Raw genomic sequence first — 21,317 nt, forward strand, 5'->3', positions numbered from 1 at the left:
AGAAATTAAAACCTTTCAAACTTTTTCCGCGAGATTTTGAACCTCACATAGAATTTACTTCATGGGTATCCAACAGAATTGCTGATGATCCAAATTTTATTCGTCATCTAATGATTATCTATGAATACATTTTTTAAACGAACGGAATGATTTCTAACCGAAATTCAAGAATGTGGGCAACAAATAATCCGCAGTAGATCTGAGAAAATAATAATCTCCATCGACAATGTGTTATGATTTGGTGCGCTATTCATAATTGGAAAATAATTGGACTCTATTTTTTTATAGAAAGTATTATTGCACAAACATACTTCAGGATTCAGGGTAATTATCTGGAACGGCGGGCCTGAACTCCGATTTTGTTAAATTTCGGTTATGTTGTACAGCAGTGGTCCCCAACCCCCAGGCCGCGGACCGGTACCGGTCCGTGGATCAAATGGTATCAGGCCGCCCAAAGAACATTAAATTATTTCCATTTTATTTACTATGGTGTATTTTTCTCGGGTTTGTGCGACTTTCCATGGACGAGAGGTTAACCGGGAGCTGAGAGACATCAACTAAAGCCGCACCAATACCGCGCATGCGCAAAATATCGTGATATCGGGGCGGTTTTAGGTGACGTCTGGAGCTGAGCGGCTGCAAGCGGCAGTAGCGTTGTAGCCAGTGATGCCAGAATCGTGGTACTGTTTACCTCCACCACTCTCCCACTCCGACGTACCATCGTCTCCCACTATGACGTCCCGGCTACCCCTACTTTACGTCCACCGTGCTGGCATACACAAGCATATCCCAGCTCTGTCCGTGTGCGCTGGTCGTTCGAGAGACGGTGAGCTATATTTAGAAAAGAGTGGGGGTAAACAGTACCACGATTCTGGCACCACTGGTTGTAGCTTTGGTAAAGAGAAGGTGTCTATCGCTCTTCTCTCTGTTCACCGGTACCTTCTCATGTTTAACAGTGCTTGGTGTACGTGTATATTGTGTTTGCTCAAATTTAACCCACAAATTAGCAAAAATGAGTACGAAACAGACGTCGTTAGAAAGTTTCCTTGGGAAAAAGAAAAGGCCCAGTGAAGAGACAGAAGAAAAGCCTTCAACATCAAAGAAACATGTAACTTTTAACAGACAATACCATGAGTCCTACTTGAAATATAGATTTATCGGGACAGGTGATTCCCACACACCAAAACCGCTCTGCATAGTTTGCGGCGACCAGCTCTCTAATGAGACAATGAAACCTTCAAAACTGCTTCGCCACTTGAACGCCAAGCACCCCTGGATTAAAAGACAAGCCCCTGGAGTATTTTAAAAGAAAAAAACGGGAACAAGAAGGAGAGAAGAAATTTATGAGGGCCACCACATCAATAAAGGAGAATGCACTGAGAGCATCATATTTGGTGGCTAACCGTATTGCTAAGGCTAAAAAGCCATTCACTGTCGGTGAAGAATTGATCTTGCCCTCCACTAAAGACATTTGCCGTGAACTTCTAGGAGAGGCTGCTGTGGAAAAGATAGCACATGTGCCTTTGTCGGCTAGCACTGTGACTAGGCGCATTGAGGAAATAGCCGAAGACATTGAGACACAATTGTTGGAGAGGATTAATACATCACCGTGGTACGCACTCCAGGTTGATGAATCTACAGATATCGACAACAAGGCAATACTACTTGTTTATGTGCGATATCTATATCAGGAGGATGTGCATGAGGATTTGTTATGTGCACTATCTTTGCCAACCCACACCACAAGAGCAGAACTGTTCAAGTCACTGGATGGTTATATATCAGAACAACTAAAATGGTCCTTTTGTGTCGGCATATGCACAGACGGAGCTGCTGCCATGACCGGACGACTGTCTGGTTTAACTGCTCGGATTAAGGAGGTTGCACCTGAGAGTGAATCTACGCATTGTCTCATTCACAGGGAAATGCTGGCGAGCCGAAAAATGTCACCGGAATTTAACAGCGTATTGATTGATGTCGTTAAAGTTATTAACCACATCAAAGCACACACCCTTAACTCGCGCCTGTTTGAGCAGCTTTGTGAGGAGATGGACGCAGAGTACAGATGCCCACTCTTATACACAAAAATAAGATGGTTATCCAGAGGAAAATCGCTAATCAGAGTATTTGAATTACGAGAGCCATTGCAAAGATTTCTCTCAGAAAAGAAGTCACCGCTGGCAGCACATTTCAGTGACAAGGGATGGGTCGCAAAACTGGCTTACCTGTGTGACATATTCAGCCTGCTCAATGAACTCAATCTGTGCCTTCAGGGGAAAATGACAACTGTTTTCAAGTTGGCAGACAAAGTAGCTGCATTTAATGCCAAACATTTTACACATGTTTCAGACATTAGCGGGGATTTTAGGCGAGACTGAGCCTGAACATTCATTCTCCCAGTTGGTGCACGATCACCTGTCTGCTTTTAAAAGAGTTCGAGCGCTACTTCCCAACCACAAAAGACCCACGAACTGGTAAGGAATGGATCCGCGACCCATTCGTCAACAAATCAGACGAATCTAGTATGTCTGTGCAAGAAGAAGATCAACTGCTGGAGATTGCAAATGACGGCGGCCTTAAAACTACGTTCGAGACAACAACTCTGCCGGTGTTCTGGATTAAATTCATGGCGGAATATCCTGAGATTGCCACCACAGCACTTAACTCCCTATTGCCATTTCCGACAACCTATCTGTGTGAAGCGGGGTTTTCTGCAGTGACAGCAACCAAAACAAAACAACGGAATAAACTGGACATAAGCAACACACTTTGGGTGTCATTGTCTCCTATTACTCCCAGATGGAACCGTCTCGCTGCAAAGAAATAAGCTCAGGGTTCTCATTGATTTAGCGTTCTAATGAGTTAAAATGTTAAATCACTTTATATTCATTTTTTGGTGTAACTGTATTTTATTTTGAAGGCATGTTTAAATACAATTAAATTAAAATTATTAAATCAAAACAATCTAAAATATAAACAATCAACGTCCCCCCCTCAGCGGGCCGCGGTAAAATTATCAAACGTTGACCGGTCCCCGGCGAGAAAAAGGTTCGGGAGCACTGTTGTAGAGGATATGACTTGAATAACATGCACTTTGTCCCAGACGTGGGACGGAACAGTAATGTAGAAGAAGGGCCTTCTATCACTTGGTCTCGGGAATTATTGACATTTATGTCAAATTAACATTCAATTTAACATTTATTTCAGTACTTGAAATAAATTTATCAAGTGGTAGGAGGCATTTCTCTTACGTCACTTTTTCCTCTAGCGGAAGCCGAGTTTGCACCTCATTGTACATTACATTTATAATAAATAAGTAGAAACGGAATGCAATGAACAGACGCGATAGCCAAGTCACCATCCAGGGTTAATCATGCACTCAATATCCCACCAAACACAAGATTAGTTATTAATGACTAAAAAACAAGGAAAAAGTATCCAGAGACACTCTGCGGTCACTCTACCGAGGTCTGTAGAGACCCCGCCTACCGTCCGGGGACCCATCTCCGCTGACAAATGTCCTAAGTGTAGACGGCTCTTTAGACTTAACCTCGTTCTTTATGTCGCAAGTATATACTACTAATACTAATTACAACATTTTATACATTAATACTAATTAAAACATTTATAAATTATGTTGACATAACATAAAAATTGAAAACAACTCGTGTTTTTAAGTTTTTGATATAGAGATTCTATTATTCACGTATTGCTTAATATTTCATTTTCTTGAGAACTACATATAAGGTAGAGATACAGTTACAAATTGTATCAATATAACAATAAAATTAAATGATAAATACATAGAGATATATTTTCATAAAGTATCTCTATTTATATAGTAGTTTTTCGTTAATAAGATTTTGATTTAAATCATAATACCCATCAGTTAAGCAACATTAGTTTATAAAAGTAGTCGACAAATTTTTACGATAGTAAATAATAATAAATGCACTGTTATATGGTGCAATCAAGTCTATAACTCATGTTTTTCTTTCTGTTGATTTGTTAATCAAAACTGTAAAAACCGAAAGTCATTGATTGCGTGAACAGATCATGACCTCACTCACTTGAGTATTCTGATTCCAACGACGGTAGATTTCAGTATTAATGAATCGGTATATCACGGGATAGTTTAATCAATACTCGGCTTTCATTAGATTATTTTGTTCCACGTGCAATAGCAAATGTTCATCTTTAAAATCAATTTAAAATTTCTGTAGTAGTACATAAATAAAATAAAATATACTACATAAATAAATAAAGTATATTGAATAAATATTTTTAAATGATTTTGTTATCTACACTTTTGTGCAGGTAAAATTCTTGTTGCCTGAGTAAAATTCAATTCAGAATCATAAAATTGGTTGCCTTAGAAGTATAAAAGAGTCAGGGCATACTAATTATTAAAAGTAATTAAGTGAGCAGTGTGTTGGTTAAAATTTGTTTATCATACTTTAGAATGATGAGAAATGTAAATAAAATAGTAATGGTACAATTCAATAAACAAAACATAATATCAATAATTTGTTATTACAGTTTACATATTGTATACCATGAATAGAAAACCTTATACTTACTAAAAAGGTACTTTTATCTCTTCTTCTTATTAAAAGATACGATGATACTAATGCAGAATATATGGCATTCTTTACTCCTTTACGAGATACAGGCCTCTCAATTATTTAAAATAGGACAATGGTGTTTATCCGATAAAGACTATAGTATCATTAACTTGTTCCCGTACGATGCTCATCAACAGTATAAGGTTAATCAATACACCTATTTTACACTACATGACATAGTTTTATAAACTGAAGAAGGTAATTAATACTTCAATGGCCAGTGTCACGAACCCGACTTTATTCTTTCAATTATTACTTCATAAATCAATTATGTCCTTTATACTGTTATGAGCCAGGGCTAAGCGGCTGCGAAAGCCGAGAAAATGGCGAGTTTGGTTTTTTAGAGTTTGTTACGTGGACGAACCTGTGCCCATTTCATCACAGGGAGCCACTAGGAAAGATTTTCGTGGACAAACCGGAACCTATTTCATCACAGAGAGCCACTGGGATAGGTTGTCGTGGACGAACTCGAGCCTGTTTCATCTCAGGGAGCCACTAGGAAAGATTTTCGTGGACAAACCGGAGCCTATTTCATCTCAGGGAGCCACTGGGATTGTTAGTATGGGCCTCGTAACTTTTAAGAATTCGGTACACATCGAGCGGTAAAAGTGTGCCTTTGTGAGTTCGCTTCTAGCTGGGAATTTAGATGTCATTCTGGAGTTGAAATAAACAACACTGAATTATAAATATATGAACGTATAAAAGTATATTCAATAAAGTAAAAGTTTTACAAATGGTACTGTAAAGTGTAGTCGCGGAAGCTAATTTCAACGTTCTCGGTTTTCACGCACTGAGAAATGCGGGGATTTGTTATGCAGAGTTTAGCTTATTTTTAGAAATGCTTAACAAAGACTTTAATACCCGATCTCACTAGCTGGACTTCTGATATGAGTATGATCCGCGGATGAGCTATACGCGTCTCTTTTTATATCCCGAAAATCGAGTCTAAAAATAGTGGGGGACCCGCCTATTCTCAACGGAAACTGTTTTCCAAGAAAATCTTGTAATAATAGACATTGTGTTTGAAAGCATCAATTTTAAATATTCGTCGAGTACTTTCGAGCTTCCAAATATGAGTAGTATTTTGTGTGCCTTTCATTCACTACGTCAACTTTAATAAGTATTGATAACGATACAGTATTACCATTCTGACATAGATCGTATTATTTCCAAAGTATGAGTTGATATGAAATTATAGTAACAAATCAATAATACCATACCCACGATCAAAGTGGTGATTAAATACATACAATATAATTTGCTTGAAACGGGAGCCTAATATATTTATATTAATAAAAAGCTGAATCCATTAGATTTGTATCCAAGAAAAACTTAATAATATTCATTTAAGTAGCACTCTTATAAAGGTGTTGAAACGTATCAAAGAGACTTTGTACAAAACGAGAAACCGTCGAAATATTAAGGTCAGAAATTTTTGAGAATAATTATTGTCTGTTGCATGAAAAAAATACAAGTTTTGGAAAACATTTTAAATTTCCACTACTTGTATTGCTTGAGTAACATCATTAGAGCAACTGTTACATAAGGGTAATTTGAATTTCCCTCAAGAAAAATTAGGCTATTCGGTGGATTATCGCAGAAGACGAGTTCCATTGTACATAGTTTTAAACTGCAAAACCATAAACAAGAAAACCGTTTTTATACTGTCCATGTATACTATGTACCCTTACGACTAAATGCGGCTTCCGTTAGGGGAAAAAGTGGCGTACGGGACAGGCCTCCTATCACTTGGTTTCGGAAATTACTGAAATTTATGCGATATTAACATTCAGTTTAATATTTATTTCAGTACTTGAAATAAATTTACCAAGTGAGAGGAAGTCCTTCTCCTACGCTCCTTTTTCCCCTAACGCAAGGTCGGTTTACTCGTGAGGGTACCTACTGTGCAGGGCTCAGAAGTTTGCCCTCAGGGCGGTACACGGGCATGGAGAGTCACTCCGTTCAGCTGCGTAAATCCGCCTGTGACACTCCCGTCGACCAATAACTGGCATTATACGAACGCTCAAACGTCGACGAAAAAACGAAACACTCTAGTTTGCACTCTTGCGTGTGTAGAATTTACATTTGCCTCGATGTAAAAATTACATTCACACCAACACTTTTGCGTGCACACCGGCATGTAACACGGAATCATCGACGAAAGAACGTTCGTGTAAAGAACTCTGATGTGTTCAGTCCACTTTCCTTGTTACATACCGGAATAGTAGATGAGCTGTTTTCTGCCAGTAGAGAAAATTTGTGCGACGTAAGGTCGCTTCAAGTAAGAAAAGGGCAGCGGTCGGCTGTTCCAACCAATTAGACCCGCATTCCTTCCAGGAGACAAACTTCTGAGTTCTATAGAGTACATACGCAGCTGAAGTTTTTCATAACTAAAAACAATCATTTTTCTTTAGCATTATATTTTCACTACTCCAGCTGTGAACTACAAATTTTTTATATGTGAAAAGTTGGACGAAAATTTGACGTGTATTGGCTCCTACCCGTGTATTTCAGTACCCGTATAGACGTGTATTAAAATCTACCCGGACTAAAACACATATATATATTAAGTACACGTGCACACTTGTATCTTTAATACACGTTCGAAACCATGATCTCTACTTATAACCATCTCTGGATACATTACGCTGATGTAACAATGAAAAAATATTGAGTAAGAAAAGTCATTTCTGAAGAAATTGGTATAACCTTTAGCTTCGTAAAACATTTCCATTTGGCATATGATTTTTTTTTCAAATCGTCCTGGAAACTGTTTCCATTTTTTTTTATGTAATGCAATATTAATAAATGTGTATCGGGCCAAGATTTCCTTGCATCGAATAGCAACCGAGATCAGCAGAATACCACCGTAATTGCGGTCACCAAGAAAGTTCATAAGAAAGAGGATCTACAGTAAAACCAGTTAATATGCCCTAGTTGCCGCGAAGAAACACATACCGTTATGCATTTGAAAACTGTACTGTTTTCAACGCCACAATGTTTACGCAATATTTATAGATTTTGCTATTTGCAAAAGTGCTTTGAATTGAAAACTATTATTTAGCGATATTACAAACACAAAGTAAGATATCTCATAATGTCAATTACTTATGCAATTTAACATTTGTACGCAGATCAAAATGTTACAAATTTTTAATTATTGACTTTTTTCGTCTTTCATGCATCCATAATAAATTACAGATGAAATATCTAGGAACGTTTCTAGAATGATTCATACAAACTGTTCTATAGTTTAAGAGAATACAGCTAACTACAACAAACAGAGTATTTTCAATTAAAATTAATTTGCAAGCTAATTCGGAAACAAATATAAACAATTTATATTATTTGCAGATATCGAGTATATAATACGTATGTATAATACATTAACTGTATGGAAAAGTAATGGCTGTTGCATCTAATCGAAAGTTGGTATTATGGTTATATTTTACTTTATTAACCGTGAATGCTATTTTTCCAAAGAAATGGTAAAAAGTTATAGAGAATAGAAAAACTATTGCGAGGAACAATGGTTATAATTCAATAATATTCAATGGGGGTTTTCTTGTAGTTTGAATCTCATAGAATTATCAATAGAGTAAACAATCATCCGTTTAATTCTAGTCACAAAGAAATAATCGATAAAAATTTATATTCGCATAATGATCCGCGATCTAAAATACAACCAATGATTTCTGAACTAGAATAATTTAATTTATTAATTTATTATAGTTAAATATTTATTTGGTAATTTTTTATTAATATCTATAACCACTTATCTTGTGGATATTCTTTTCTTCGCTTTTACACAAATATCAAACTTGAAGAAAATTTAAATATTCATGTACTAACAACCGAAGTCGCGAGTTTCTTAATAATATGAAAATCTACCTTAACTTCAGTGTATCTTCTCATTTTTGAACTTGAGAAAATGGTGTTGGATGTCGAAGGATAATACTAAATTATTAGGAAACATTTAATTTTCGTTTTCTTTGAAAACGAGTTTGAACTGAAGTCAACAAAATATAATGGATTATTCAGTACTAAACCTGATGAAAATTGGACGTTAATTATACACCTGTATTTGTCTCGCCTTTACTTTCTTGAAATATATTTTCGAGAACGTAAAGTTTCGTAATTTTTAATATTCCCGTAATACTGTTCAACAAATTTAAACTTTTTTTTGGACCTCGTAACGTTCAAGAGGCGTTTCTGAAACATCTTTATCAGCTGAATACGAATCTGTATATCGTATTTTCCCAACACGTACAGTTTTTAAAAAAATCAATTTTTTAAAATTGCAAATTTTAAACTTTGTAGTGTGTTGTGCTTTTACAGTAATAGTTATTTAATTACGTTTGACACAAAATAATTCTGTGATCTCTGCCGAACCAAATGATCTAACTTGTTATTATATTATAGATAGACAAATATGTTTAAATAATATTCAAGGTGAAAAGGACACCAAAAAACACCAATTTTTGCTGATATTCTTCAATTTATTTAAAACACCACGGGTCTAGGAGAAAATCTAACCATAGCACGCGATAGAGCAGACCATTCTGTTGACGTAGGTGGCAAGGAAAGTTACACAATCTGTTTTGTTTTCAATAAAGGAGCGAAATAGTTCAGCAAAACACGCGGTGACGGCAGAGGTACTCAATGACGGCAGTCGCCTTGGCTATTGCGCACTTAGCGCTTCTGTTAAACCGGGTATCCACCAAATGCACATGTTCGTAAACGTTTGCAAAGTTTGTCAGAAATTCACATTTGGTGGATACCCGATTCATCGGCCGCCATTTAGGTAACTTCACTGAACGCGGTGCACGTCGGAACGCTCGCAAATCTACGAGAATGTACCATAGTCCAGTCGGATTAGACTTCGAAACCCCCATTTTAAAAAATAACTTTAAGTAGCTATGTTTCTACATGAAAATATTTGGAAAGTCATTAGAAATGAAATGTATACGTTTGAGACTCATGAAAAGTTGGGCAACATTGTTAAAAGAATTCGAAAACATTTGAGAAACATGTTTTTTGCTTGCAGAAGGAAATGTAAAGATTTTAGAGAAAAAGAGGTCAAATAGAAAATTTAGGTATTAGAAATACCTACAAAGTGAGATATAGTATATTGAAATCGGTCCACAAGTTAAGTTGCAAACGAATTAAAACTGTCGAAATAGGCTGTTTCTTCAGTTGTTTAATACTCGAAGGAATTTGACCATAGAGGTTTGAAATTTTAAGAGAATATGGTTTTCATTACGGTTAAGAAAAGTGCCAAATTTTAGCATTAAATATTTATTCGTTTTTACAAAAATTCATTTAGTTATGTGGAAAGCGTCTTCGGAAAAGTTAATTTCTACATCTTTGATAAGTCGGACAGTAACCAGAGGCTGTATTTTTTACAGCTGGAGAGTTGTACTATCATGTACACTTCCAGATGAAGTGACTTTTTTAAATTAAACCACCCAAATATGGTTCCAAAGTATGGGTATCTTTTTTTCTCGTAAACAATTTGAATATTTTCTTCATAAAATGTTAGGTCTATTCTTATATCTCGTCTGTGGCGGCAGGCCAGGCGACCGCCATCATTGAGTACCACTGCCGTTGCCGCGTGTTTTGTTGAACTATTTCGTTCCTTTATTGAAAACAAAACAGATTGTATAACTTTCCTTGACACATTCCTTAGCAAAATGGTCTACTCTATCGCGTGCTATGGTCAGATTTTCTCCTAGATCCTTACTTTTCCAAATATATTGAAGAATATCAGTAAAAATTGGTACGTTTTCGGTTTCCTTCTCACAATTCTCACTTGTATTATTATTGAAACATATGTATTTAGATGTCTATAATATAGTAATGATTTAAATCCTTTTATTGGGGAGAGTCCAGAGAATTATTTTGGTATCAAAAGCAACTAAGTAACTATCCAATCAGTCAAACCTGCAAAGCAAAATTTTGTCCAATGCCTATTATAATGTTACGTACTCGACATGGCTGCAAGTTTGATGCAAGATCTATTGTACTATCAACAACTTGCACGGAGATTGGCAGCAGATTATCAGAAAGTCTTGCAATATAGTCTAGGTCATAAATTGACCTAGGTTAGTTAACTTTGGTTGTGTTGCAAGACTTGCTGCTAATTTGCTGCCAATTTGCTTTACCATTTTGTCAGCAAGCTTTGCCAGCAAAACCCACGTCAAATGGGGAAACGGATGGCTATGGTTTTTTAGAAAAATTTTGTCATTATTTGCTGGTAATTTGTTTGAAACTTGCATGCAGCTGGTTATCAGGGTATTACAGTGAAAACACAACATATCTCCAAAGTAAAAAATTTTTAATTTAAAGAAAAATGCATGTTTTCAAAAACTGTATGTGTTGAGAAGAGACGATATACAGACTCGTCTTCAGCTTAGAAAGATCTACCAAAAAAAGCATATTGAGGTTACGAGGAATTTTACGTATTGAACAGTGTACTAAGCACCATATGCTCCAAAAATATTCAACCGTATTATGGAATGCCCTCATGATATACATAGTGTAGTATCTAGACAGTATTGTTCAACTGGTATTATTCCAAGACTAGACAATAATTCTCAATTAAAACTTAATAGTCCCCTTCGAGGTTCCAAAAAAAAATGAGGTATCAATAAATAATATAACGTAACAGACAGCTGAAAATATTCAATGACCATCAGCATTGTCTTAGTATGGAAGTCCAACGGCCTGAAGTTTAAGAACCATGCGCTGTTGCACGCTTTCTATTGCATCCGACGTAATCACGCAAGAGTAACGCACTCTAACATTATCATTACCCATTCTGCAATAAACATTTATGAATACTTCCTCGATCTCATTCTTCCTTTTTCAATTTTCCTTTAGAATAACGTTCCCACAAAAGATAACAAGTACGTGATACTTGATTGAAAAGATCAATTGTGATTTAACAATAGCTGAATTTTTATTTGCAGTTACTGTTACAACATCTAAATATATTTTTGTAGTGTGACTGTACCTATGAAAATATCTATTCAACGTGAGTATACAATACGACACGAATAGAGAATGTATAGTTGTTCAAGCATGAGCATTTTACAAGCAAACCCCATTACATTCTCTGCGATTATACAAGAATATTAAGTGCTTGCCATTCTATACCAAAAGGAATTTCCAAGATCTAATACCTGAAATTTCGATTTTGTACTTACTGGGCGGATAAATCGTTACTCGTAAAAACGTATTTAAGAATGAAAGTATTTGCACTATTTATGAAATTCAGTAGTTATGAATAAGCGTAGATTATCTAATTTATACTTAACTTATTTAAAAAAAACATTACTTAACAATAAACTCTTACAATAACAGACTATCCCCGTAACGTACTTTTATTCGTATAAGCATTCATTAACGGTACCTAATTGTTTACAATTACATTTTTCATATTATTAATCTTTCTTAGAAATATACGAGAGAAAAATATTTAAATGTCACATCCTTCCATCCTGATCTTGAGTAAAAAGCAATATTAAATATTTTATTAAATCATACGTATATATAGTTAGCGGACTATTAATAAGTTCTTATTTAAAATTTGTATTTGAACAAAAATATGAAACACAGTATTCATTAATAATAGATTGTTCTATAAATTAATAATAATTAGTTATATTTTAAAGCCTTAATAATTGTGCTTTGTACTGAATCTTTAGTATTGATTTAAGCTCTTAACAGTCTTCGTTTGACTTTACACTATACAATTAATTCGGTTTTTAAACGTATTTTTTTACGTGGTTTTGATTAACATAGCCTAGAAAAAAAATTACATTCTCTTAGCATAATTCGTTTTGATCTAACACGATTCGGTGAAGTTGCCTTCTTGAAAATCTTCTTTTTATTTTAGTTCTATGGAAACATATTCCTATTTATTTTTGTAGGAAATTGATCCAAATCATAAAAAGTTAGTTTATCGTACTATTTTTACTGGTGTTTATAATCTAGAGACAATTCTCCGTTTTTTTCATATGCACGGTATTTTATTTACTTGGTTGTCAGATAATAGGTCACGACACGTCATTTTCCATCTTTATTTCATCTAATTTATGCAAATTATAATTGTTAATCATACAAAGTTATACTACGTCTATAATACACAAGGTGTGTGAGAAATCGTAGTATAACCGGAAAGGAGGTGATTTTACGTGAAAAAACATGAAAAAATGATGATATAAAATTTGTTCGTCTGAAATTTCGTTTTCAAGAAAATCGAATTTGAGGATTGGTCAGATACGCGTACGACTGAGTATAAGTTAGCTATTGCCATTACTGATGGTTTCTCTCCATGTTGGTTTATAAACATTAACAGTAACATGGCTCAAATATAACAACAGGTTTCTGTAGGTTAATTACTTCCTTTATTGTGCTACAAGTATTGTTGAAAATGCCTTTTTCCACATTCATGCTTTTCTCATTCATCGGGCAGAATTTTGTATGCAACCACGAGAGATTTGAAAAATACTTATAACACGACAATGAAATGAATAATCTGCAAAAATCTCTTGCATTATTTTAACTATACGATTGTCAATGTTTATAAACACTTACATGAACAGAAACAATCAGTAACGATCAATGATGGCTTGATAGCCAAGTCGTTCCTAATCGTACGCGTATCTGACCAATCTACAAACTCGATTTGTTCGAAAACAAAGCCTCGGACGAAAAAATTTTATATCAAAATTTTGATTGATTTTATCCTCCAATCTATTTCTTTTAAAAATGTCTTCCTACTTAAACACACACTGTATTGTACATTAATTTTATATTCCTGCTCAAAACAAAGTATATCAATTACAATATTTTCTCAAAACAAAAACGTTTTATTTTTTCAAACCACATTTTATTATATCACTCTGTATCTATATACACATAATGTCATTGAAATAAAACAAAATAACTAATGACCTTGGTAATACTGAATCGTATTAATCTTCAGGTAAAATAAGAATAATATATGCCAACAAATAAGAAACATACGTATTGGCAGTGTCTGAGGAAACATACTTTCTGCATTCGTGAAACTGTAGGAACAAGAAAAAAAAGTAATATTAAACGTACGTGTCTTTCATTTCAAAGAAATGATATTAACATATAAAGTATCGAAGAATAACAAGAGCTACATTCCATGCATGTTATGTGTACACAATCTTACCTATACAAAATAACTATTCCAGTTTTAATATTGAATATTCTTGGAATGAAACTACTTTTTAATAACATAAACAGATCTTTACCATGCAAAGCTTCAAATTTATTCTAAATTAACTAATTCTAAATTAAGTACCTAACTAATCCACCCACAACGTTGATTGACATCCCCTTTTTACGTACATAGTATCTATTTAGTATAAATATCCTACTAATATTAAACGTAAAAATTGTTCGATTCATTCCTATAAACAATTAATATTTAATGTCACATATAGTGTATCGTCTTTAATACTTATTTCTGTCATATATACTCGTTTGTAAATCGACGAAGTAAATAAGATGTCTGTACGACGTGAGTACTATTCTAAACTGAATCTTACGGTCTTGTATTGTTTTTAAATATTGTTCTGTCATGAGAATGCTCATTGCTTCATAAAATCGAGAAAAAGATCATTTAATGGGAAAAACGTTTTTTATTTTAAAAAAGGCTCACACATCGTAGAAATTACTTTCTTTATGTATCTTCTGACGTGAACAATTTTAAAATCCTATCACGGTCAAAGTTTGCAAGAACGCATAGCGGGGGAAAGCTACCGTTCTCTTACCACAGTAATTTACTATTCAAGGAATCATAATTTACAATCAAGTAACGGAAATGACACGGTTAATACACTTTGCTGGATTCGTTTCATTAAATTTAACGTATTCCTCGGACAACCTGAAAGAACACAAATGGAATTCACGAGAATTCTCGCGTCGAAACGAATTAATTTTAAAAAGAGTTTTAAAAACAGTTGACAGATTACAGTAGAAAATGACACTGACTGTAGACTTTCCTCAGAATTTAACTTAAATTATGATTTATTGAACATTATGTATTATATGATAAAATTTACGTTAGTGTATATTCAATACTGGTAATTATATTACTAAAACAAATCATCTATTCGGTATCTTTATACTATTTCCTCTCGGTACTTACATGATCTTTCTCGCAAATCGCATTTGTTCCGTTCCCGACACTTCCGCCCAATATCTTCGAGATCGTAGGTGACATATTCGAACTGTGTCGTCGTTAACAATCCTATCCGCCGATCATTAAATCCCACGTGTACGTGCAACGAACGGTACCTTTGTGTCAGGAAATCAACACATCGAAGCCCGTCTCAAATCTCCACTCGAGGAAGATTTCACTTCTTGTCGTGTACATGCACAAATTCACTTCGTTTGCAGAAAGTACCGGACAGTGGAAAGAGTATATAGAATCAATTGTTGATACACGAATAGTAACTACTTATCTCTGGCGAAAAAGAGCACAGTGGTTTTACATGTAAAGCGTCACCAATGTTCCGGCATTTATTTTATAGTAACCAGATAGAAGCTTTCGCTAGAAGAGATTGCAGTCGCAACCGTCTCGTTCTACTATGGGAGAAAAACTTGTCGAACGGAGAAAAATCGCGAATGAATGTGGAAAAGAAGTATCCACGTGCATACACCGGTCACAAAGTGATGTTGGTTAGCCCGCGTACTAAAGCGGAATACCTACCAGAACCGAGTTTGCTAGGCCGATCATGCAAGCCGATCTCCCTCCATCGTTTCACAACCTGCTGTGCAGACACCGGCCCCGAGGAGGATTGTTCACTTACCGCGAACCGAATTTCTGCGGTTCATCTTCTAATGGTAGAAGGCCAAGAACCGAAATCACATAAAACTTTACAATAATGACGTACGAATTTTTCGATTTATTCTTTAAGAGTATGCATCCATTTTTACGAGGCTTAGGAAGTTTTTTTATAGTACGTTTAAATATTCTAACCACGATCGTTGTGTGTTTCTCTTATATTTCTATCTTAAAAGCAAATTGTAACATTTCGCACTCCATCTTTACGGTTTTAAATTGTAATATTACGTTTGACATTAATAATTTATAACTTAAGTGACTGGATAATAGACTTCGTCGATATGTAAATGCATTACAATAAAACAGAAGTAGATTAATGCATAAGTGTATTATAAGTTGAAAAATGGAAATATCTTCGCTGACAAGTGAGTACATAAATACATTTAGTAGAATTCCCAAGCTGCAACAAAAAATGAAAATTGTAATTGAGTACAACAAATACGATTGTATATTAATTATAACTATGGATTACGGGCGTATATGTAAATTCAGATTAAAAACATCAGTTATAACTTTATAATATTAGTAATAAAAACGAGGATTAATAGACATTTATTTTCTCTATTAAAGGTTCCGTTACAATAAGACAAAGTAAAAAACAATAACATAACTTTCATATTATTTTGTTTTAACTATAATACATAAATAACTTCAATCATAGTACATTATGTTTGGTATAAATATTTTCTTGGTTACAGGTGTTATCTTTCTTGCTCATACTTAGTCGTTGAATGAAATCCCGATACCGTTAAGTCCAAACAATATAATTGGACACTTGAAATGTCTTTACACTGGCTGGGCCTGCGTAAAGTACACATGTACAGTGTCCCCTTTACCTTGACCATCCAAAACCTCTCCGTCGTTTTCGATCATAAAAAGACTTGCATGATTTCATTAAGAAAATATGCAATAACTCCGTTGCGTTCCGTTTTTTGTTTCTCTGGTTTTTAAATAAAATTACATATTACTTAAACAATATACTTCCCATTGAAAACCTTAAGAAAATTATTGAACAATTGTAATAGTTGTTTTTTAAGTTAAATAATAGTTTTCTTTTAATTTTCATTTACCATTAAGAATCACGGAAATACTTCGAGTTATCACATTAAAGAAGACACTCTATATGTATATACATATTAAAATCTTATTGTTAGATGTTTGTCCTGCTTTCTCCAGCAATTATTTCCGGCTCGTAAATATGTACTTACTAAAGTGTTAATACGACGTTTTGAATCAAGTCAGATAAGAACTTTAAGGTTATTCTGCATTTTTTCATTTCGTGGACATGTTTATAAGCTACATGGAATATTTAATGTCGTACCTAATGTTAAATACGAGGGGTGTGCGGGTACCCAAAATCACGGGATTCCCGAGACTCGGGTCGGGTCGGGACAAGTCGGGCGTGAGCGGCCGGAATCCCGACAGATGTCGGGTCCCGTGAGATCTTCGGGTCCCGAATGATATTTTCGAGAACTTTTCCGTCTATCCACAAACAATTATACGATACGATGCCATATTGAATCTTTAGGTTCATGATATAAACTATAAATGCTAAATAAGTTAACGATTCCAAATCGAATCTTGCGGTTGGACAGGATTAAAAATACAATCTTCAGTACACATTTCTTCGTACGTTATGTTTTTATTAAGTAAAATAAACAAAGTTAATAATATTAAAATTATTTTAAATTATAATGTAAAAAACATCATTCAATAGATTCATAAATCATAAATCATAATCGAAAAACATAAATCATTTACAAAGTATTTCAATATCATTAATAAAAGAACATAATTAACTTTAAGAACTTCAAAGATACTAAAAAACTTCTGTGAATACACTTTTCTGATATCTCTAAAAATAATGGAGATAATTAACATAACCGTAAAGTGCGTATATCCAGCCCACCGTATATGCAGCTGCGTCGTACAACTGCTCACAAGCGCTCGGGTAATTGGTCACCGATTCCTTCACGGTTCTTGAAAATTTAGCCCTTTACAGCCCCGACTGGTGCAGAAATCGTATGTCTACTCTATGTATAGGTGAAGTAAATTTTATATTTCAAATATGGAGAATTTTTAAAAATATTTTTTTATTTTCTTTGTAGTATATAGTAATTCTGATAAAAATAACGTGTGTTACATTTTAAATGGTCATTGAGAATTACAAATTATTTTTATTAATTATACTATTTTGATCAAGCAGTTCTCTAAAAGTTTCCACACATAAATTCTGTGTTCCATCTTTTTTTAATCCTTGTTCCCAAAGTAAAGTAAAACTGTTGTCAGGAAATTCAACTCCAATATTTTCAAATATACTTTTTATTTCTTCTTTGCTACGAAGCTATAGGAAAGTATTCATAAATGTACAATGTTATTAGTATTTCTTAGAACCTTATGCGTGTATCTCAAGATATTTCTATATAGATTAATACTTTTAAACATACTTTAGTAAGATCGATATAGCTTAGCCCATGTTTTGTAAACACAGTTGGAGATATGAGACTGTAAGCAGTAGCTGTTTTGTCTTCCCAAATTCCAGACATGACTCCTGCACTAAGAGTACCTATGAAAATAAATGAATTTGTTATAATACTATAAATATTTCGCCTTAATGGTGTTAGTCTGCAATTTGTAATTTCAAACAAAAGCTCATTCCTACAACTTTTACAATTTTAACTTTGTTCTAGATTCTAGATAATTAATAGTTTATTTTCAAGTCCATGACTGGGAGCTAATAACATAAAGACATGTTATTTTGATATACAACGTAATTTTAGCAACTGGGCTAGGTATAATTTTGTTCCAAGTGAAATTAGAAAAATCGTAAAGGAAAATTTTGCACTGTTTAACAAGCTCTATCCTAGAACTGTATGATCTTTCTTAATGCAAAATACAATTGCATTTTTTTTAACTGGAACACTGCATTAGTAACTTATCGATGTGAGTCAGAAATGATCCGGCCTCGGATGCCCCGCGAGTCCAGTACTCGGAGGGTTAATAAATTGATTTCAAATACTGAAACAAATGTTAATTTGGCATAACTTTCAGTAACTCCGAAATAAACTGGTAGGAGTCCCTTCCCTTACAATTACATCACTTTTTCCCCTAGCGGAAGCCGAGTTTGTTCGCGATGGTACCTATTCAAAATCGTATGAATACGTGGTATCAACAGGATGGTTGTTCTGCTTTTTACGCAAGAATATCGATGGAAAAATTGAACAGAAATTTGGCCCCTCGCTAAATTGGACGAGGTGGACTTGTTCACTGGCCAGATGTCCGTCAAATTCGAACCCACTTGATTTCTTCTTGCAGGGAACATTGAAAAATAAGGTTTATGTCAATGCGCCAACAATTGCTGATAATTTGTATCAACGTATTACTAGAGAATGTGAGAATATTATCCTAGAGATTTTAAGTAATGTGCAACATTCTTTTAGGATTAGATTACAAAAGTGTGTAGATGCCAACGGTCATTATTTTGAACATATTCTGTGATAGCCCATTTATTTACATTTAATAATATTAAATATATAAACATTACATTACCTGTATACATTAAATTAATTTTATAAGAATCACTTCACAAGAGGTCATCTGAAGATCAACATATTATACATGGATGAATTTGTTCTTCTATCGGCTACAATATGACATTAATAAAATATACCATTCCATAAAAAAAATTAGATGACCTTGAAATCTCGGGAAATGTGACCCTGAGAAAAAAATCTTCATTGTCTCAATATTTACCCTTTTGAAACTAATACTTTCTTCTCTGCGCATTTTCGTGTGCAGTTAAAAATAACGGAGCCATTTTAGGTTCTACTCTTACAATTAGATGACTCACATCGTATATACATAAAATTGAATAAGTAGAATTTGTATAATTCACTAATTCTATAGAATTTCCTATTTCATCATTACTATACTAAAATTTATATATACAATATACTAACTTGTGGTATTTATTTCTTTTACATTTCCAATTGTGTCCCTGTATACAGTGTTGTAGTATTGACATTCTAAAGGCATTCCTAAAAAAGTTTGATAGAAGAAACGGTTAATGTTAATACTTTTGTATACATTTTTCTGTAAAACTGTGAGGTATGAAATAATATTAAAATACATTACTATCTACTTTTGGTAATGTTGGAAAATCAAATTTCCAATTTAAAAGATTTAAAAATTCTGTATAATTCAAATGTTTCTCTTTGCGTATCTGAAGAAGATCCAATAATGGAATCAACAAAATTTTGTTTATGTACATTTTGTATTTAGCCGCAGTAGTAAAGACTATGTCTTCTGGTAATATTCTTGCATAATCCTAAAAAAAATATTAGTTTTGTCTTCAGTATTTATTTGACAGTATTTATTTGTTATAATTTTAATAGAGACCCCGTGGCCCGTGCGCTGGCCCGTGCACTCACACAATCAACGAGAATCGTGTATGTATACGCGATGCACGAGAGAGACAATCGATTTCGTAAATTCCAACTTCTGCCTCAACAATTGCACAAATGAACTTTTCACGGGTATAGAACTCACGGGTAGACTTCCCTACAGGGTGGTCTAATCCGTATAAATACCAATAAACACGTAGAATTGAAAGAATTAGAATTTTAGAAAGTGTGCGATTGTGACAAACGCCGATGAAAACACACAAGATGGCTGCACAAGTCACATTGTGTCAAATATCCCAAATTCGATTTTGTGTTTCCGCTAGCGTCCGATTGTTTACATCAGCGCTTCGATCGATTCGGAGTTGGCCCCAAAGGAGTCTCCCCCTTATATACGCGAGCAATAGCGCGAGAGACTGTCGTACGTTATTGTATAATAATTCCAAGAATGCGAATCCGTTGGAGTCGGGGGTGTTTGGATTGCTGCAGGTACGAGTGCAATAGCATAATAATTTCAAAAATGTTATCAAGGTCAGGTCTGGCTTATGTACGCGTGCAACAGCATGAGAACTTTCCGTTGGAGCCGGTTAGGTCTGCGATATGTACGAGTACAATACCGTTATCAACGATATTTCCGTTGGATCCGTGGTCCAGAATCGGCCTAGTATAACTACTGCTGTATACGCACCTAGCGTAACCGTAGCCTTACACGTGTCTAGCTACGACTGTCGTACCGCGGAATACGTATATTATGTACGGCTACAAGTTAAAGAATTAATTGGTTCAAACTGTGATTATCTACTGATTTATGATGAAATTTAAACAATTTACATACAAAAAAGCATTATGATGTATTTTTAAACGGTTTAATTGTTTTTATCAATATATATAATTAATAGTTATGTCCAGAATATACGTTGCATTCCTCTCGCTGCACTATTTAAAAAGTATGCCGCCTGTTTTAGGGTTTAAGGGAACTTTTTCGTTAATACGCTCAAATAATAGGTAATTATTAGGGTTTTTTCTATGCTAAATAGTACGTAACATATAGTAAAAACTCTGTGGTCTTTATTTATATATTACTCAGATGTATAAATGAAATTTTATATTTTCAATTCCTGCAGTAGTGAGACTTTTTAGATGTCACTCATAGTCAGTACACCACTGCTGCAAAAAAAGCATTGACGATGGCCAACAAAAAAATGCATTAAAATGAAAGTAATTATAATTCAAATGATTCAAATACGTGCACAATAACTTGCATTAGAACAATCTTATTAATTGTGGAGTTAAAATTCGTCATTACAATCTATAAGTTTAATAAAAATGCTCCAAACTTTGTTCTCGGATTTATAGCTCACAAAAAGTCTAACAGGATATACAAATATATATATATATATATAT

The 21,317-nt window shown here is 34.2% G+C and overlaps 2 protein-coding genes across 2 annotated transcripts in view; one reads left to right on the forward strand and one right to left on the reverse strand.

The window, feature by feature from the left end:
* Window positions 1–1,012: 1,012 nt before the first annotated feature.
* On the forward strand, window positions 1,013–2,827 carry LOC107185621 (SCAN domain-containing protein 3-like). Its single transcript, XM_015573347.1, has 3 exons — window positions 1,013–1,166; window positions 1,285–2,309; window positions 2,369–2,827. Exons 1-3 carry the CDS (start codon window positions 1,013–1,015, stop codon window positions 2,825–2,827), a joined length of 1,638 nt encoding a protein of 545 aa, XP_015428833.1.
* A 14,850-nt stretch (window positions 2,828–17,677) lies between these two features.
* LOC107185622 (EF-hand domain-containing family member B) overlaps window positions 17,678–21,317 on the reverse strand; it is a 13,859-nt gene continuing 10,219 nt past the window's right edge. The window contains exons 7-10 of the mRNA XM_015573348.1: window positions 19,648–19,840; window positions 19,473–19,550; window positions 17,961–18,079; window positions 17,678–17,857 (exon numbers count right to left, since the gene is read on the reverse strand). Coding sequence (XP_015428834.1) covers window positions 17,678–17,857; window positions 17,961–18,079; window positions 19,473–19,550; window positions 19,648–19,840 — 570 coding nt within the window. The remainder of the gene's footprint in view (window positions 17,858–17,960; window positions 18,080–19,472; window positions 19,551–19,647; window positions 19,841–21,317) is intronic.

This window comes from Dufourea novaeangliae, unplaced genomic scaffold, assembly GCF_001272555.1.
Source record: "Dufourea novaeangliae isolate 0120121106 unplaced genomic scaffold, ASM127255v1 scaffold63, whole genome shotgun sequence".
Classification (NCBI taxonomy): domain Eukaryota; kingdom Metazoa; phylum Arthropoda; class Insecta; order Hymenoptera; family Halictidae; genus Dufourea; species Dufourea novaeangliae.

Excerpts from the sequence above, each read along its gene's own strand:
- LOC107185621 (XM_015573347.1), top strand. The coding sequence starts at position 1,013 with ATGAGTACGAAACAGACGTCGTTAGAAAGTTTCCTTGGGAAAAAGAAA. Across the intron at positions 1,167-1,284 it reads ATATAGATTTATCGGGACAG|ACAAGCCCCTGGAGTATTTT; the intron begins GTGATTCCCACA and ends CTGGATTAAAAG. Across the intron at positions 2,310-2,368 it reads TTTTCAAGTTGGCAGACAAA|GCGAGACTGAGCCTGAACAT; the intron begins GTAGCTGCATTT and ends CGGGGATTTTAG.